The following is a 12,811-nucleotide window of genomic DNA, read 5'->3' on the forward strand; positions in this document are numbered from 1 at the left end:
ACAATATCTTCTAAGAGTTAAATTATTCAAGTGATCCAAAGACCTATCTTGTTGTATCAAAGACACTGAAAAGCTCTTTGCGTCCTCCCAGGCCTCATCTGAGCACCTGCTGGAGGTGAAGCTGCAGTCGTACAACACTCGCTTCTTCCACATCAAGGAGGACTTTGCCTTCACTGAGGTAACTCTTTTGTCTCTTAGCTCAGAGGTTTAAATATCAACACTTGCATGACCAGGTCCCATGAGTCATTTCTCCTCTGCATGTCTCTGAAGGTGAATGGCAGGAAGTCTTATCAACCAGAAGATGGCGTGCAGCTGACAGTGATTGATGGACAGGATGGAAAAGTGCTGGAGACCAAAGGCTTCAGAAACACAATTCTACAGGGAATTCCTGCACAGATAGACAACTATGTCAGCAGACTGGCAGATGGGTACGAGTACCACTCATGATGTGTCACAAGGCTGTATTTAGCTTGTACCAGAAGGTAGCCAGTTTAACTGAAACTGTAATCCTATGTATTGTATGTATGTATGTTGCTGTTGTTCATTTGAGGTAATGGTCCGTATAGGGTATATTGAAGACCCTGGAAATGTATTACCAGACTTATTACTACAGTCCAGACAACGAACTACAGACTGGAACTACATTAACCTTGATCACTCTTGCTCTCTCTCTTATAGCTCTGTGGTTCTCATGACCTCCAAAGGCCGTCTGGTGACTAGAGGACCCTGGACCAAAGTTCTTGAAAAACTAGGGGCAAACAAGAATATTAAGCTCAAAGGTAACCCAGGTTATACACTAGTTACAAAAGTCTAATCATCAGAACTACACATTCTTCTCCGCCCAGTGTCTTTTTTAAGGAGTGACAGATGTATAATTTCAAATTGTTGAGTTAGTCTTGCTGAGGGTCACAGTGGTCCTTACCTTTGATTTTGTATAGAAGCTGCCTGTTGCTGACTGTCTTCTTCTTACCTCAGACAAATTGGTGTTTGTGGGCTTCAAAGGTTCCTTCCACCCTGACTGGATCCATCTGGAGGTAGATCCTGAGCAGGCCAAGATCCACCAGGTTCTCCCCATCCCTGTGGTCTACAAGCTGAAGCTATGAGGCGCAGCATGGTCATGTGACTCTGCAGACCCAAGACTGTGCTCACACACACTTCATTTCTTTAAGGCTTCTAGCTTGAACTTAAAGTCCCAAATAAACAATGTCTGACAGCAGCACCTACAGGCCAAGACTGTCATCACAGTCTGTGATTGACAATTTGTCTCCTGAAGTTTTCAGAAAAAATGCTATGGGTCTGCTGAAAAACTCTTATCATTGAAATTATGATTTCAAGAGTTTTTATAACAAACTTGGTATTTCTTACTTGCCTACATGCAAAGATACATAGACGATGCATCTTTTTGCAGAGAACTCAGCAGCAATGCAACCCTTTTTATCTTTAGTATGACATACGAGGAGTAAACTGTGATCATCAGATCTTGTTGCTTATTGATGTCAACAGTCAGCCTGTGTTCAAGTGTGATAGCAGCTTTAAGTCAGATTGGAAGTCTACTGAAACTTGGATAAGTTGGAACTGATGTTGGTATTAGTAGGTCTGAGTGTGACGCAAAATACTTTCAAATAGGTCGGTCCATGCTTACACATTAAGGTGTAGAAAAAAGAGGATGTTCAAAGAAACAAGAAGAAAGCTGAGGGGGAAAAATACAGGAGCAATTGGAACTAAGAGTTTCGGGTATTCACTCAAAGTTGAGCATTTTTTTGGTGAGTAAGTTAAAAACTTTTGTTTCGAGTTTTGTGGATTTCAATTTAAAGGAAATAAGGAGATCCTCCTCATTTCTTTTATTTTTTTAAACAATGCGCTTCTATATTGAGTGTAAAAAGCTAAAAGGAGGTCAGATGTCAAATGCAGTTTATGTTTCTCTAAGCACTTTTCTCAAACTGTTGTTTCTTTCTACAAACACCTTGATAACCTTCTTTTTTACCAGGTAAGAAAAGTTGTTTTATTTGATTTCACTTTTGATAACTCTTTTCCCAAAAGTGATCTGGCCAAGACAACAACAGAAACACAAAAAGATCAGTTAGAGGAATCTTCAGGAACAAATATGAAGTCATACTTTACAATATACAAATGTAAGAAATGTAAACAATTGAAAAGTGGAATTAATGTAAACGTGGTGCAGTGACAAAGTCTAAGTGAGTTTGATCATGTTTCTTTTCTTATTGAATTGTTTTAAATTCCTATTAAGACCATCTGGACATTGTTCCAGAATTTTTTTTTTAAAAAGCACTTTTTACTCAGCATCAGTTTGATGTTGTAACATTCCTTCAGACAGGTTACTTGGTGTATTTAGCAACCAAAGACTTATCTTTTAAGACAGGCTTGTCACAATTCATGAATGGCTTGATGCATATTATTTTTTAAAGATTCAGAAGCTAAAAGAATTTCACTTCAGAGATAAAAAAAATATATTATAAAAATATTTTCATTTAGCAAAAAAGGTTAAATGTCTGGTAAAAAAAAAGTTTGCACAGAGTCTGTTGTCATCCACATCTTTCACTTCTTCAACTGATGTAAGAACAAGTGAAACATAACACAATGTTCTTTTTATTTTCTAAACTGTAACAATATTCAATATTATCAATCAATATTTACTCATCATCAAAATCCAGTTCAGAAATAGTCAAGTTATTAGTGAAAAACATGAATCAACAAACCTTTTCCACTGAATGTTTCGTCACTTTAAATTACCTAAAACCCTCTGCACACACGATCTACCACAGCTGTCAGTTCTCTTAGATTGTTCCGTGAGTCCAGCATCAGCCGCATGCCTTCATCGGATCTGTGTGTTAAAAAGGTGTTGAAAGACATGTTCTGCACCCAAACCCATGAGTGTTGACTTGATGTGGTTGTGTGTGTTCTCATCTGTCCAGGTGTTTTAGTGTCTGTCTGAACCAGCATGAACTCTGCCTGTTGGTTACAACTGACAAAGGCTACAATCTGGCCCAAAAACATTGGAGTAAAAACAAAAAACAAAAATAATTCCGAAATAGCTGGTCTTTATTCGGAGGTTGTAGCAGTGAATTGGTGTTTTGTATGTTTGTTTTTAAAACTCCACAGATTGATAAGAGATATATTTTATACTTATTTATTGTACAGCACTGTGGGGTGGGATCTTTTTCACTTGTAATGTCCTTGCTGTTCTGTAATTAGCTTCATCTGGTTTCTCACTCTGGTGAGTGAATCTTTCATTCTTGTGTAACTTATATGTAGCTCCTCCCTTTTCTTTATGACTTTTGTACAGAAATAAACGATGATGATGAGAACCTCTCTTTGTGTCTCATTGTTGACTAAATAAAAACGTAATTTTCCTTAAAGCTACATTTCAATCAACATGACAAGAAATGATGAGACCATATTTCACAGTTTGATGAAACAAACCAAATAAACTTTGGTAGAACAAAGTGACAAGAATAAGACATACATTTCCACACAAATAGCATGTCAATTAAGTATATGAGCATAATCCGTACCGTTTGTAGTGTATTCTCATATTGTCGAAAAGTATATTATAATTTAGCATAGTGTGTGAATGTTTGGACTACATGATATAGAACTCTATCACTTACAGTTTTAAAACACATTTCAAGTAAGTAAAAAATGTAAAAGATTTTGTTTGAATCATTTTGTTGAAATACATGATTAATATTTATAATAATAAGGCATTTTTTAAGTTTTTGGAGGGAAAAAGTATTGTTCTGGGTTGCACATAGCACATGTTTACCATTATGAGGGAAATTTAGTCATAGAACTTTCTTAGATATGTAATAAATGTTTAGTTTCAGGAATGGGAAAAGGCTATAGGATTAAGAGCTTTATGTAACAAGTAACAAGGCTATTATGTTATTACTTACATTAGATTTAGTTTACATATTTAGATTATATATTTGTAATTTTTTAATTACAATACAATAGTAAATCATTTGACATTATGTAGTTTCACTAAAAAAAAAACATACCGAATCTTATACACATTTTAAGACATTGCTATAGATATAGATGGATAATAAACAGTGTTTTCCCTAAAACTCCATAAAAGTCTTAAGGGTGTGGTCGTAATGCCATACATTTTTAACTTATTACCATCTTACCAAGAATGGGAACTTCATAACCGCCTGCAGGACATTCAGATCTTATCCAAATTTTATTTATTTTTTACATTGAATGATAATCAAGAGTGTAAAAATCAGCCTTTGGTGCAACATCAAAGTCAAAGAAGACTGCAAGAAACCAGTGCATCACGACAACAATCACTGATCTGGACAGGTGTGTAATACTTTCTTGTTGATTAGTTGTGTCTTGAAAGCAACTAACAGTTGTCTTCAAAAATTGAAAATCTCCCTTTCTAAGGCTTTTGTTACCCGTTCAACAACTGCAGGAAACAGGTTCTTTGGAGAAAAACCTCCCACACAGAAATATGTACCATTATGTGATCAGGATTTAACTGTCAATGATTATAGAAGTTTGTCTTTGAAAAGCCAGTCAAGGTGATGAGTCTTTAATGTCCAGAAAGGTCAGGTGTGATAACCATTAAAGCTCCTGTTTCAGACTGCCAACATTGATCTTGTCTGTGCTGCTCTTCTTGCCCTTCTTTTTTGTTTCATTCTGTTGTTTGCTACTACCCTCCTCCTTCTTTGCCGCCCTCCCTGGAAACACCTGGCCTTCCACAGTGACCTCCTGGCAGCGCTCCTGACCCTGCAGGAAGTCTTTCACCTCCCAAGCCAGGCTGCCATCTCTCAACATGAAGATCACACGGTTAGAACCCACGACAAACCTGCAGCACCAGAAAGACAGACAGTAATTAGATCATTACAAGAACAATTTATAATAAAAGTGTCTTTGAGTGCAAGACCTCGCGTCACAATTTGTTCATTCATTATTTGAATAGGTGGATGATCGTCATATAAAGAGAGCAAACATATCAAATATATGAATGTAATCCCGTTTCCCTGGCATTCAAAAGACAAATATGAACACCATATGATGTAATTTAGGTAAATACGCACTGTATGTGCAGTTGTATAATCTTGCCACAAGATGGTGCCATTAATTAAATATAGCTAGATTGCACAGGCTTAAATAGTGATCTAGTCAGGATCATCATTTCATTTAAATTATCATGATTTTTAACCTGAATTTTCAATACTGAGGCACACATGAGGACATGACAAACAAGTTGAGCCTTTGATGCCAAATGTATCAATAAAGGTGTGTATTCTGTGTTATACAGCTTTAGTTTGTTATTAAATAATTCATAGTTTAGTACTGTAATTGTCTTGTACATGTATGTTTATACCAGTCATATTTATATATTTCATGTTTGCTTGGTTCATGGTTCATGCCACCCAGTGTGACCCTTGAATAGTAGAGGGCGCAATGCTCCAAATGAAACACAAATCAAGTACTTATGCTAAATGCTTCTACCTCTGGATGTCATAGTTGGCGTTGAACAGGCTGCCTTGCCACAGGCCTGTGATCTCCTCCGTCTCCTTCTCTGTGGGGTCACCAGACACTGTAGCGAAGACCATGAGTGTACGGCCCTTTTTGGACATTTTTAACAGCTCCTCTGGTTTGGACGGGTCAACTTTGGAAAAATCCACAGGAGGTGGAGACCTGCGGTGCTCTGGTAGGTCGCCCTCCTCAATGTCGTCGTCCTCCTGCCAGAAAGAAGACCAATGATGAATTCTATTGAAATATAATCAGTAATACCAGACTAAAAAGATTAAAACACAATGAAAACCAAATCAATCGTTTTCTAGCAATATACTATATTCATACATGTTTTTAATTATTTATTGAGCTCCCAAAAAACGTTTATAATTGACTTTCAAATTGATTAAGCGTGAGGGGAGAATAACTGACATCTTCCAGATAGTTGACCATATAACCCCAATAAGCCTGTAGTTGAAAGTTCTAAGCCATTTGTTTATAGAAATGAGTTTAGTTGTAACAATCGTTTATTTGTGGAGCACCAACAATTTATTAAACTTGTTGTCTTGCGCTTACAATATAAGTTATAGTGTTGTTGTGAATAAAGTTGTTAAACCACGAGCACCTGCGATCAATTAGAAATGTTTTGCTTTGAGTAAAATAAAGAAGTTGTGAAGTAGAGCTAGAAACACACACAGGTGTTCACATTTCTCACAGGTATATCTTGACTAGACGATGCACTAGCCTGCGGGGAAAGTCATGAAGCTGGAACGTTTTAGTACCTCCCACTGTTCCAGGAGCCGAGCCATGTCTGCGTCATTGTAGTCCCTGATATCTTTCTTCTTCTTGACCTTTTCTTTGCTGTCTGAAGCCGCGGAACACAACAGATACACGCACAACAGCAGCAGGAAAAAACTAAACCTGCAGTCGGACGCCATGTTTCCAGATGGAGTGCAGCGATTGGCTGATGGCTCAGTGGTCACGAGACCGGGAGGCGAGGGCAGGCAAGGAAAAAGGATTTCAAACTAAACGTCATAAAATTAAACGTTATAGTCATATTTCATGGACTGAAACCGTTGAAACAGTATTTTCACAAATAGTTCTTTACCTTATTTACCTTAACGGCGATATTACTTTTTGGCTATAATAAGGTGGAGAAGAAGAATAAGAGCTCTGTTGACAGAATATGTCTTTGAGGGCAACTAATGTGTTGATGGGTTTTTCTCTTAAATAGATGTTGGACCTCAATTGTACTCATCATCAGTATGTGTCTCTTTTCATTTCTATATTTACATTAGGAAATGTGCTTGAGCCCTGTCCACTTCAAAACCGCTTCAATTTTATAATGATATTATTTTGTAATTTATTATCAATTTAAATAGACCACAAAGTTAAGCAAACCAGAGCAAGATGGTTTAGACACAGAAGACAAGTTGGACAGAGAATGTTCAAATTGAAAAGAGAAGATAAAGCGGCCATTTAGGTTTATGGCTGCGTGGAAAGAGGACAGAAAAGTGTGGTAGTGACTCGGAAGGGTGCACAAGATGTTTCTTTTTTTATTGTCAATGAATTCTGATAGAAAGAATAAACGTGTCACGCCTGAATGTTTAAAAAAAATGTATACACTAATGTTGGTTAACGTTCACCTAGACAATACACCCTGAAAAGTTGACGTTTATGTCGTAAAATGAAGTTGAAAGACACACCCTACAAGCACCACGCTTGAACAAACGACCAGACATGTGTTGTGCTCAAAGCTTTTATTTTGAAAAGGCGCTCTCGCCGGTTGACGGTTGACTTGACACAGCGGCGACTTCTCACGCCGAAGCCGAAAACAAAAGTTCAAACTATGATAAACTTTCCTCGACTCTCGCCCTTTCTCAAACATGGAACTTCCCCTCGCCAACGTTGTCTTGTGAACCCTTGAACGGGGAAGAGTGGAGAAGCCTGCCCATGGCCACTTGTGTCGCCTGCCGTGTGCCTCGTCCAGCGGGGTACCACACCCTCCCCGCTTCCTCATAGTCCTGCGGCGGGACTCGCCTCGAACCACCGGGAACAAGAGCCACTTCCTCCAGCTGCTTCCTGCAGAGCCTCGAGCGAGGGACTATCCTTTAAAGGAATGGATCGAACAAAGCTCTGGGCGCGCGGTGCCGCGAGCCTGGTGCCACGCAGCTGAGCGGCGGGACGAGGCGGGACGAGGCGGTCAAGCGCGCGGACCTCTGGAGCCGCAGTCACACCTTTAGGCTCGCGCTCGAAGAAGATCCCTTTCCAGATGGACTGACGACTCTGTGGATCACTGTAACTTCTCCAACAAGCTATGACATGATGGTGCTGAGGAGGACCAGAACTTTCGCTGCGGTCCAGAAGAAGCGCGGCTCGGGTGGAGTCCCGGGCAGCATGAGCACGCCAGGCCGGACACAAGCCGCGGGAACCAGCAGGACAAGACCTCGACCCAGCGTCTGGATGAGACCTCTGCTGCGAGTGGACACGAGATGATGCGTGACGTGCAGCACAAGGAGACTTTTGAGCAGTGAAGGTGTTTTCATCTTTTCAAATGGTCATTGGGAGTTCTTCTCCGCAGGATTGACACCATCTCTTCCCCTTGAACCTGCACTTGAGCAGGCATATCTCTGGCAGTTGAAGCTCCACGACCAACCTGTGAATCCTTCAGTTCCACAGCTGAACATAGACTTTGAATGATGGTCAGGGCATTAACATTGAAGTCTTTTCTGAAGTTTTGCAGTCTGATCTAATAGGTTTTATTTTCCACGTTCTTATCACATGATGTAAATCCTTAATTTACCTTTAACAGAATTGTAGTGATAAATGGGGAATTTAATAGATGTTGAGATTTATCAAACGTGATTGATTATTCAAGAGTTGATATCCACTTTACTTTGAAGGAGTACAAGGAAGACTGTTTGGCCAGTGATTATTTTTTACATATTTTAATTTTTTTTTTAAATGTCTTACCTTAATACACTTTGAATATAAAGCAACAACTCATACTGAAACCATTGAACGGCTTCATCCTCCTACTGATTATGGCTAGTGGAGGATCTGGTAAATCGGCCAGCGAAGGATCTGCCAGCACGCCTGTCGGCAGTTTGCCTCAAAGAAAGCGGCTCTCTTCGGTTTGCGATTCGTGTAAGGGCAAGATGCAGTTAGTGGCCGACCTGCTGCTGCTGTCCAGCGAGACTCGGCCGGTCATGACTTCTGAGGGTGCGGCCATAGCTGATACTTTTGATCAATGCCGTGACACAGTCATCGCCAGGACTAAAGAGCTCTCCATTCTCACCCATGACATCCAGAGCCAGCTCAACATGGGCCGCTTCACGGAGGTCGGGGACAGACTGCTGGAGATGGCCGATCTGGTGGTTTCACTGACCGAGTGTTCTGCTCATGCTGCGTACCTGGCGGCGGTGGAGACCACCGGGTCTCAACCCTGTCTCCCAGGTCTGGTGGACAGATATAAAGTGACGCGCTGTCGGCACGAGGTGGAGCAAAGCTGCAGCATTCTCCGAGTAACGGCCCTGCTGGAGCTCACCCCTCAGCTCCTCCTGGAGATCTCGCAGAACATTTCTGCTAACCTCAAGTCTTTGACTGACATCTCATCGCTGGCCAGTGAGAGGTCAAGGGACCGTTTTGCCAAAGAGCAGTTCAAGCTAAGTGTGAAGAGCATGAGCACCAGTGGCACAGCCTTCTTGGCCTGTGTCAAAGAGGTGAAGACGCAGCCCAGCGAGCTGACGAGGAGTCGCTGCGTTCTCTTCAGTGCTGCTCTGGTCCAAGCAGTAAGCGCGCTGGTGGGCTTCGCCACAGAGCCTCAGTTCCTTGGAAGGGCAGCTAGTATCTCATCTGAAGGAAAGGGGGTACAGACTGCAGTCTTGGGTGGGGCCATGAGTGTGGTGTCTGCCTGTGTTCTGCTCACTCAGGGCCTCCGAGACGTAGCCCAGCATCCAGAGAACAGCTCCAAAATGGTGGACTATAAAGAGAGACTGCGCAACTCTGCATGTGCCGTGTCTGACGGCTGCACACTGCTCACTCAGGCACTGCGAGAACGTTCGTCTCCCCGGACTCTGCCGCCGGTCAACTCTCATTCTGTGAATTAGTGGATGCCCAATACCAGAAGCCTGAGCAAGAAGGTGTTAGAACAGAACTCATGGGTAAAGCGTCGCGCTGGATGTGACACACCCTGACATTCATCCAAAAAGGTCACCCACCACCCTGGCTTCAGATGAAACCTCCAAAGTTACCTCAGTTTTCATGTGCTGTGTGAGAATGAAATGCTGTGCGAGTGTGTGCTTGCACCATAGATTTGACACTATTTACCAGACTTCACCTAGTATTTGAACTGCTCTTGGTCCTGCATGTTATTGAGTATTTATTTCAACTATTAAAATGTTGTTCTTAAAAATCTGTATTTTGTGCCTTTTGATATGAAAAAATCTACATTAATAGATGTATATTAAAACAAATATATTCCATTACAAATTCAAGGATATTAAATCAGTCAATAAGCAGCATAAAGCATGTTTTTGTAAAATAATATGAATCAACTAAAAGAGTTAATAGACAATACTAAAATCCATAAACTGGAGAAACATGATCAATGAATGCCATCAGTATAAATTACACAAGTATTATCTCATATTAAGGTCTTTAATGAGAATTAAACATTAATACAGCATACTCTGCCTGCACAGTTACAATACAAATGATTATAGATATAGGGACATAATGAACAACTAATTATTATGACAAGCATGTCTGATAAAATACAATAAGAATAAAATAAAATAATTTCAGGGGTTGTGATAGTTTACAGGACATAAAAATTATCAAAAACATCTACAGTATTTAGAATGTATAGCGTTAGATGAATGTTCCTTTGTTCACAGATTAAAAACTTGAACTCCCAACTTTAAATCTGACACAAACTATATCTACTAATTTTCAGCTGGAAATAAACCTGGAACGCTTGAAAGTTATATTACAAGTATTATTTGGTAGTATTTTGACTCACAGCTGCACTGGCTTTTTACATCCTGTGTACTGGACTGATGTCGAATAAATGCTGCATCCTCTTCTGAACAACTCTTTGCAAAGTTGACCTAGCATTCTTCAGCTTTCCTGTCAGCAGACGGTTCAGCCCAGACTATTGGCAAACAGGAAACCTATAGCTGGGGCTATCAGGAGTAGCTTCCTTTATGCCACAGTCATAATTTTGGAGAAGGTTTCGCCCATTTCCTGCAGCAGGAGGGAAACATTTTCCTATAACCATATAGCGGGGGAGAGCCCTCCAGTGCCGACGTGAACCCCATATAGAACAGGGAAGTCATCATTGGTGTGTTGTCAGCATGCTGTTAACCAGACTTATGAGGTGTTTGTGTCATCAGCTGTTGTGGTCACATGAGAAGTTAACTGATACAGTTTAAATAATTCAGAACTGGAGCTAGTTCAATAGCTAGCTCAGTAGCCTTTGAAGTGGGACAGTTAGAGTTACACCATCTAGCATCCAATATCAATTATGTTCATCAAGTTTCTTTTCTACTTGGTTCACAACCTCCATCCTCTCACTCGTTAACTTTTAGATGCTAAAAATATTAACGGATCACAGAAGCAGCAAACAGGATTCCCACACCATGTGACACTGCATCCCCTTTACTATGTGACCTGGATAACCACCCTTCTAAATTAAATTCTTATATGCTTAATCTGCTATCAGATTGACACATTTGTGTGAGGAGAAAAGTGTATTGGGAGAATTATATTGTCAGTTGGCATCAGTTTTCATATTACATGTACATACAGTCATTTATATTTTCTACGAGTCAGACAGATTTACAGAGATTGACTGGTCCAGAACAATTCTTAGAATTTCTGTCACTTATTCTCACGTTTCTGTCTTAGATCCTAGATAATTTATGTTTTTGTTGTTAATCGTGTTGCTGTTATTAAAATGTAATCACTGTGTGGATTTCAAGTCGTTTACAGCAGGATATTTAGTAACAAATACACACAAAGAAACTACATATATAATAATAATAATAATAATAGAAAACAGGCTATTCTATATAGAGGATATAGTGGTATCAGGTGGCTTCAAAATTAAAACCTCAATAACCAAATGATGTAGCACATCATGTAAAACAAGAGTTCAACATTTAAATATATGCTGTGGGTAAATCCCAGCAAGCTGTAAAAACAGAATAGGGGTTCTTTGAGAGAGTTTCCTTCTGAGAAGCTCACACATGACTTCCTGCTGCGGACCAGGACCCCACCCTGGCTATTAACTAGATAAGTTGAACCTCTGCAATCAATGAGGAATCACTAGCTGAACCCACTGAATCACATTTTTAGAAATATCACCTGGAGAAGCTTTTTTTCTTTCTTGTCCTTATCCCCTCCCGTCCCTACATGAAGCAGTATGCGTTTCCAACTTCTATGTGACAGATATATTCAAATAATTGAGCGAATAGCATCAGACTTCTAGGTACAGATACATGTTGCAGGACACTGTGTGGGTCGAGACCACTCTCTGGCCAGCGATGGTCCTGGAGCCTATGGGACACTCGTAAAATATAATTTCTAAGGTAGATAGCTTTTGAACCTGTTCACTGAACGTCTCTTCCTGGTGAAGGGTCTACACAGGTGTCCTCATGCTACTTGGTGCTGGGTCTTCCTAATAGTTCTCTCTCTACTCTGTATCTGCTTTTACAGGTCTCCTCATTGTGTAAGACATCCTGGGTAGTCCATGAATTATGAAGAAAGAACATCCCTGTGAGGTCAACGTCCTATGAGTCTCCAAGAAGTGGAAGGTATTTCCTGAGGTAGGTCTTTTATGAGAAACATTTTACAAGAACCTCCAACCGGTGCAGTCTCTATCCACATGCTCCGGTCATCTCCATCTTTACCTCTGCTTATGTTTCTGTAAGAGGCTGTCTTTTTGTGACCCTGATGGCCAAAGTTCTGATTTTGTTTCTATGACTTTTTCAAGAAGTGTTGATGATGGTACAGGAAACAGACGATTGGCTTTGGCTGTATTCCATCTAGAAAATGTATGGCTATTTATTAATCAACATTATTTAATGGTTCCTAGATTAGACGACCAAAAAAAACTGACTCAACTTGTTCAATGCCACTGGGAAAATAAACCAACAAAGAAAATGACAAGTCAGATCCTAATTTAATTACATTATAAAATAAATGGTTAATAAATTACAAATACAATAGCAGAAAAATTAGATGTTGTTCATTCATTCTGACAGCAGATGGGGCTAAACTACTATAATAACGTAAATGTCCATTTTTTCTCTCTCTC

The 12,811-nt window shown here is 40.0% G+C and overlaps 3 protein-coding genes across 3 annotated transcripts in view; 2 read left to right on the forward strand and 1 right to left on the reverse strand.

Moving 5' to 3' along the window:
• The window catches only part of cemip (cell migration inducing hyaluronidase 1), a 74,600-nt gene extending 71,280 nt beyond the window's left edge, over positions 1–3,320 (forward strand). The window contains exons 27-30 of the mRNA XM_087785424.1: positions 92–178; positions 271–428; positions 679–779; positions 976–3,320. Of these exons, the coding sequence (XP_087641550.1) occupies positions 92–178; positions 271–428; positions 679–779; positions 976–1,103 (474 nt within the window). The 3' untranslated portion in view covers positions 1,104–3,320. The remainder of the gene's footprint in view (positions 1–91; positions 179–270; positions 429–678; positions 780–975) is intronic.
• The window catches only part of tlnrd1 (talin rod domain containing 1), a 90,381-nt gene extending 80,477 nt beyond the window's left edge, over positions 1–9,904 (forward strand). Inside the window, exon 2 of the mRNA XM_087785427.1 lies at positions 7,836–9,904. Coding sequence (XP_087641553.1) covers positions 8,535–9,599 — 1,065 coding nt within the window. The 5' untranslated portion in view covers positions 7,836–8,534 and the 3' untranslated portion in view covers positions 9,600–9,904. The remainder of the gene's footprint in view (positions 1–7,835) is intronic.
• Positions 4,186–6,433, reverse strand: mesd (mesoderm development LRP chaperone). Its single transcript, XM_087785426.1, has 3 exons — positions 6,273–6,433; positions 5,485–5,717; positions 4,186–4,834 (listed from the first exon to the last, which is right to left on the reverse strand). Exons 1-3 carry the CDS (start codon positions 6,426–6,428, stop codon positions 4,591–4,593), a joined length of 633 nt encoding a protein of 210 aa, XP_087641552.1. The 5' UTR covers positions 6,429–6,433; the 3' UTR covers positions 4,186–4,590.
• Positions 9,905–12,811: the final 2,907 nt, after the last annotated feature.

Source organism: Callionymus lyra, chromosome 2 (genome assembly GCF_982586985.1).
Source record: "Callionymus lyra chromosome 2, fCalLyr1.hap1.1, whole genome shotgun sequence".
NCBI classification, from domain to species: domain Eukaryota; kingdom Metazoa; phylum Chordata; class Actinopteri; order Syngnathiformes; family Callionymidae; genus Callionymus; species Callionymus lyra.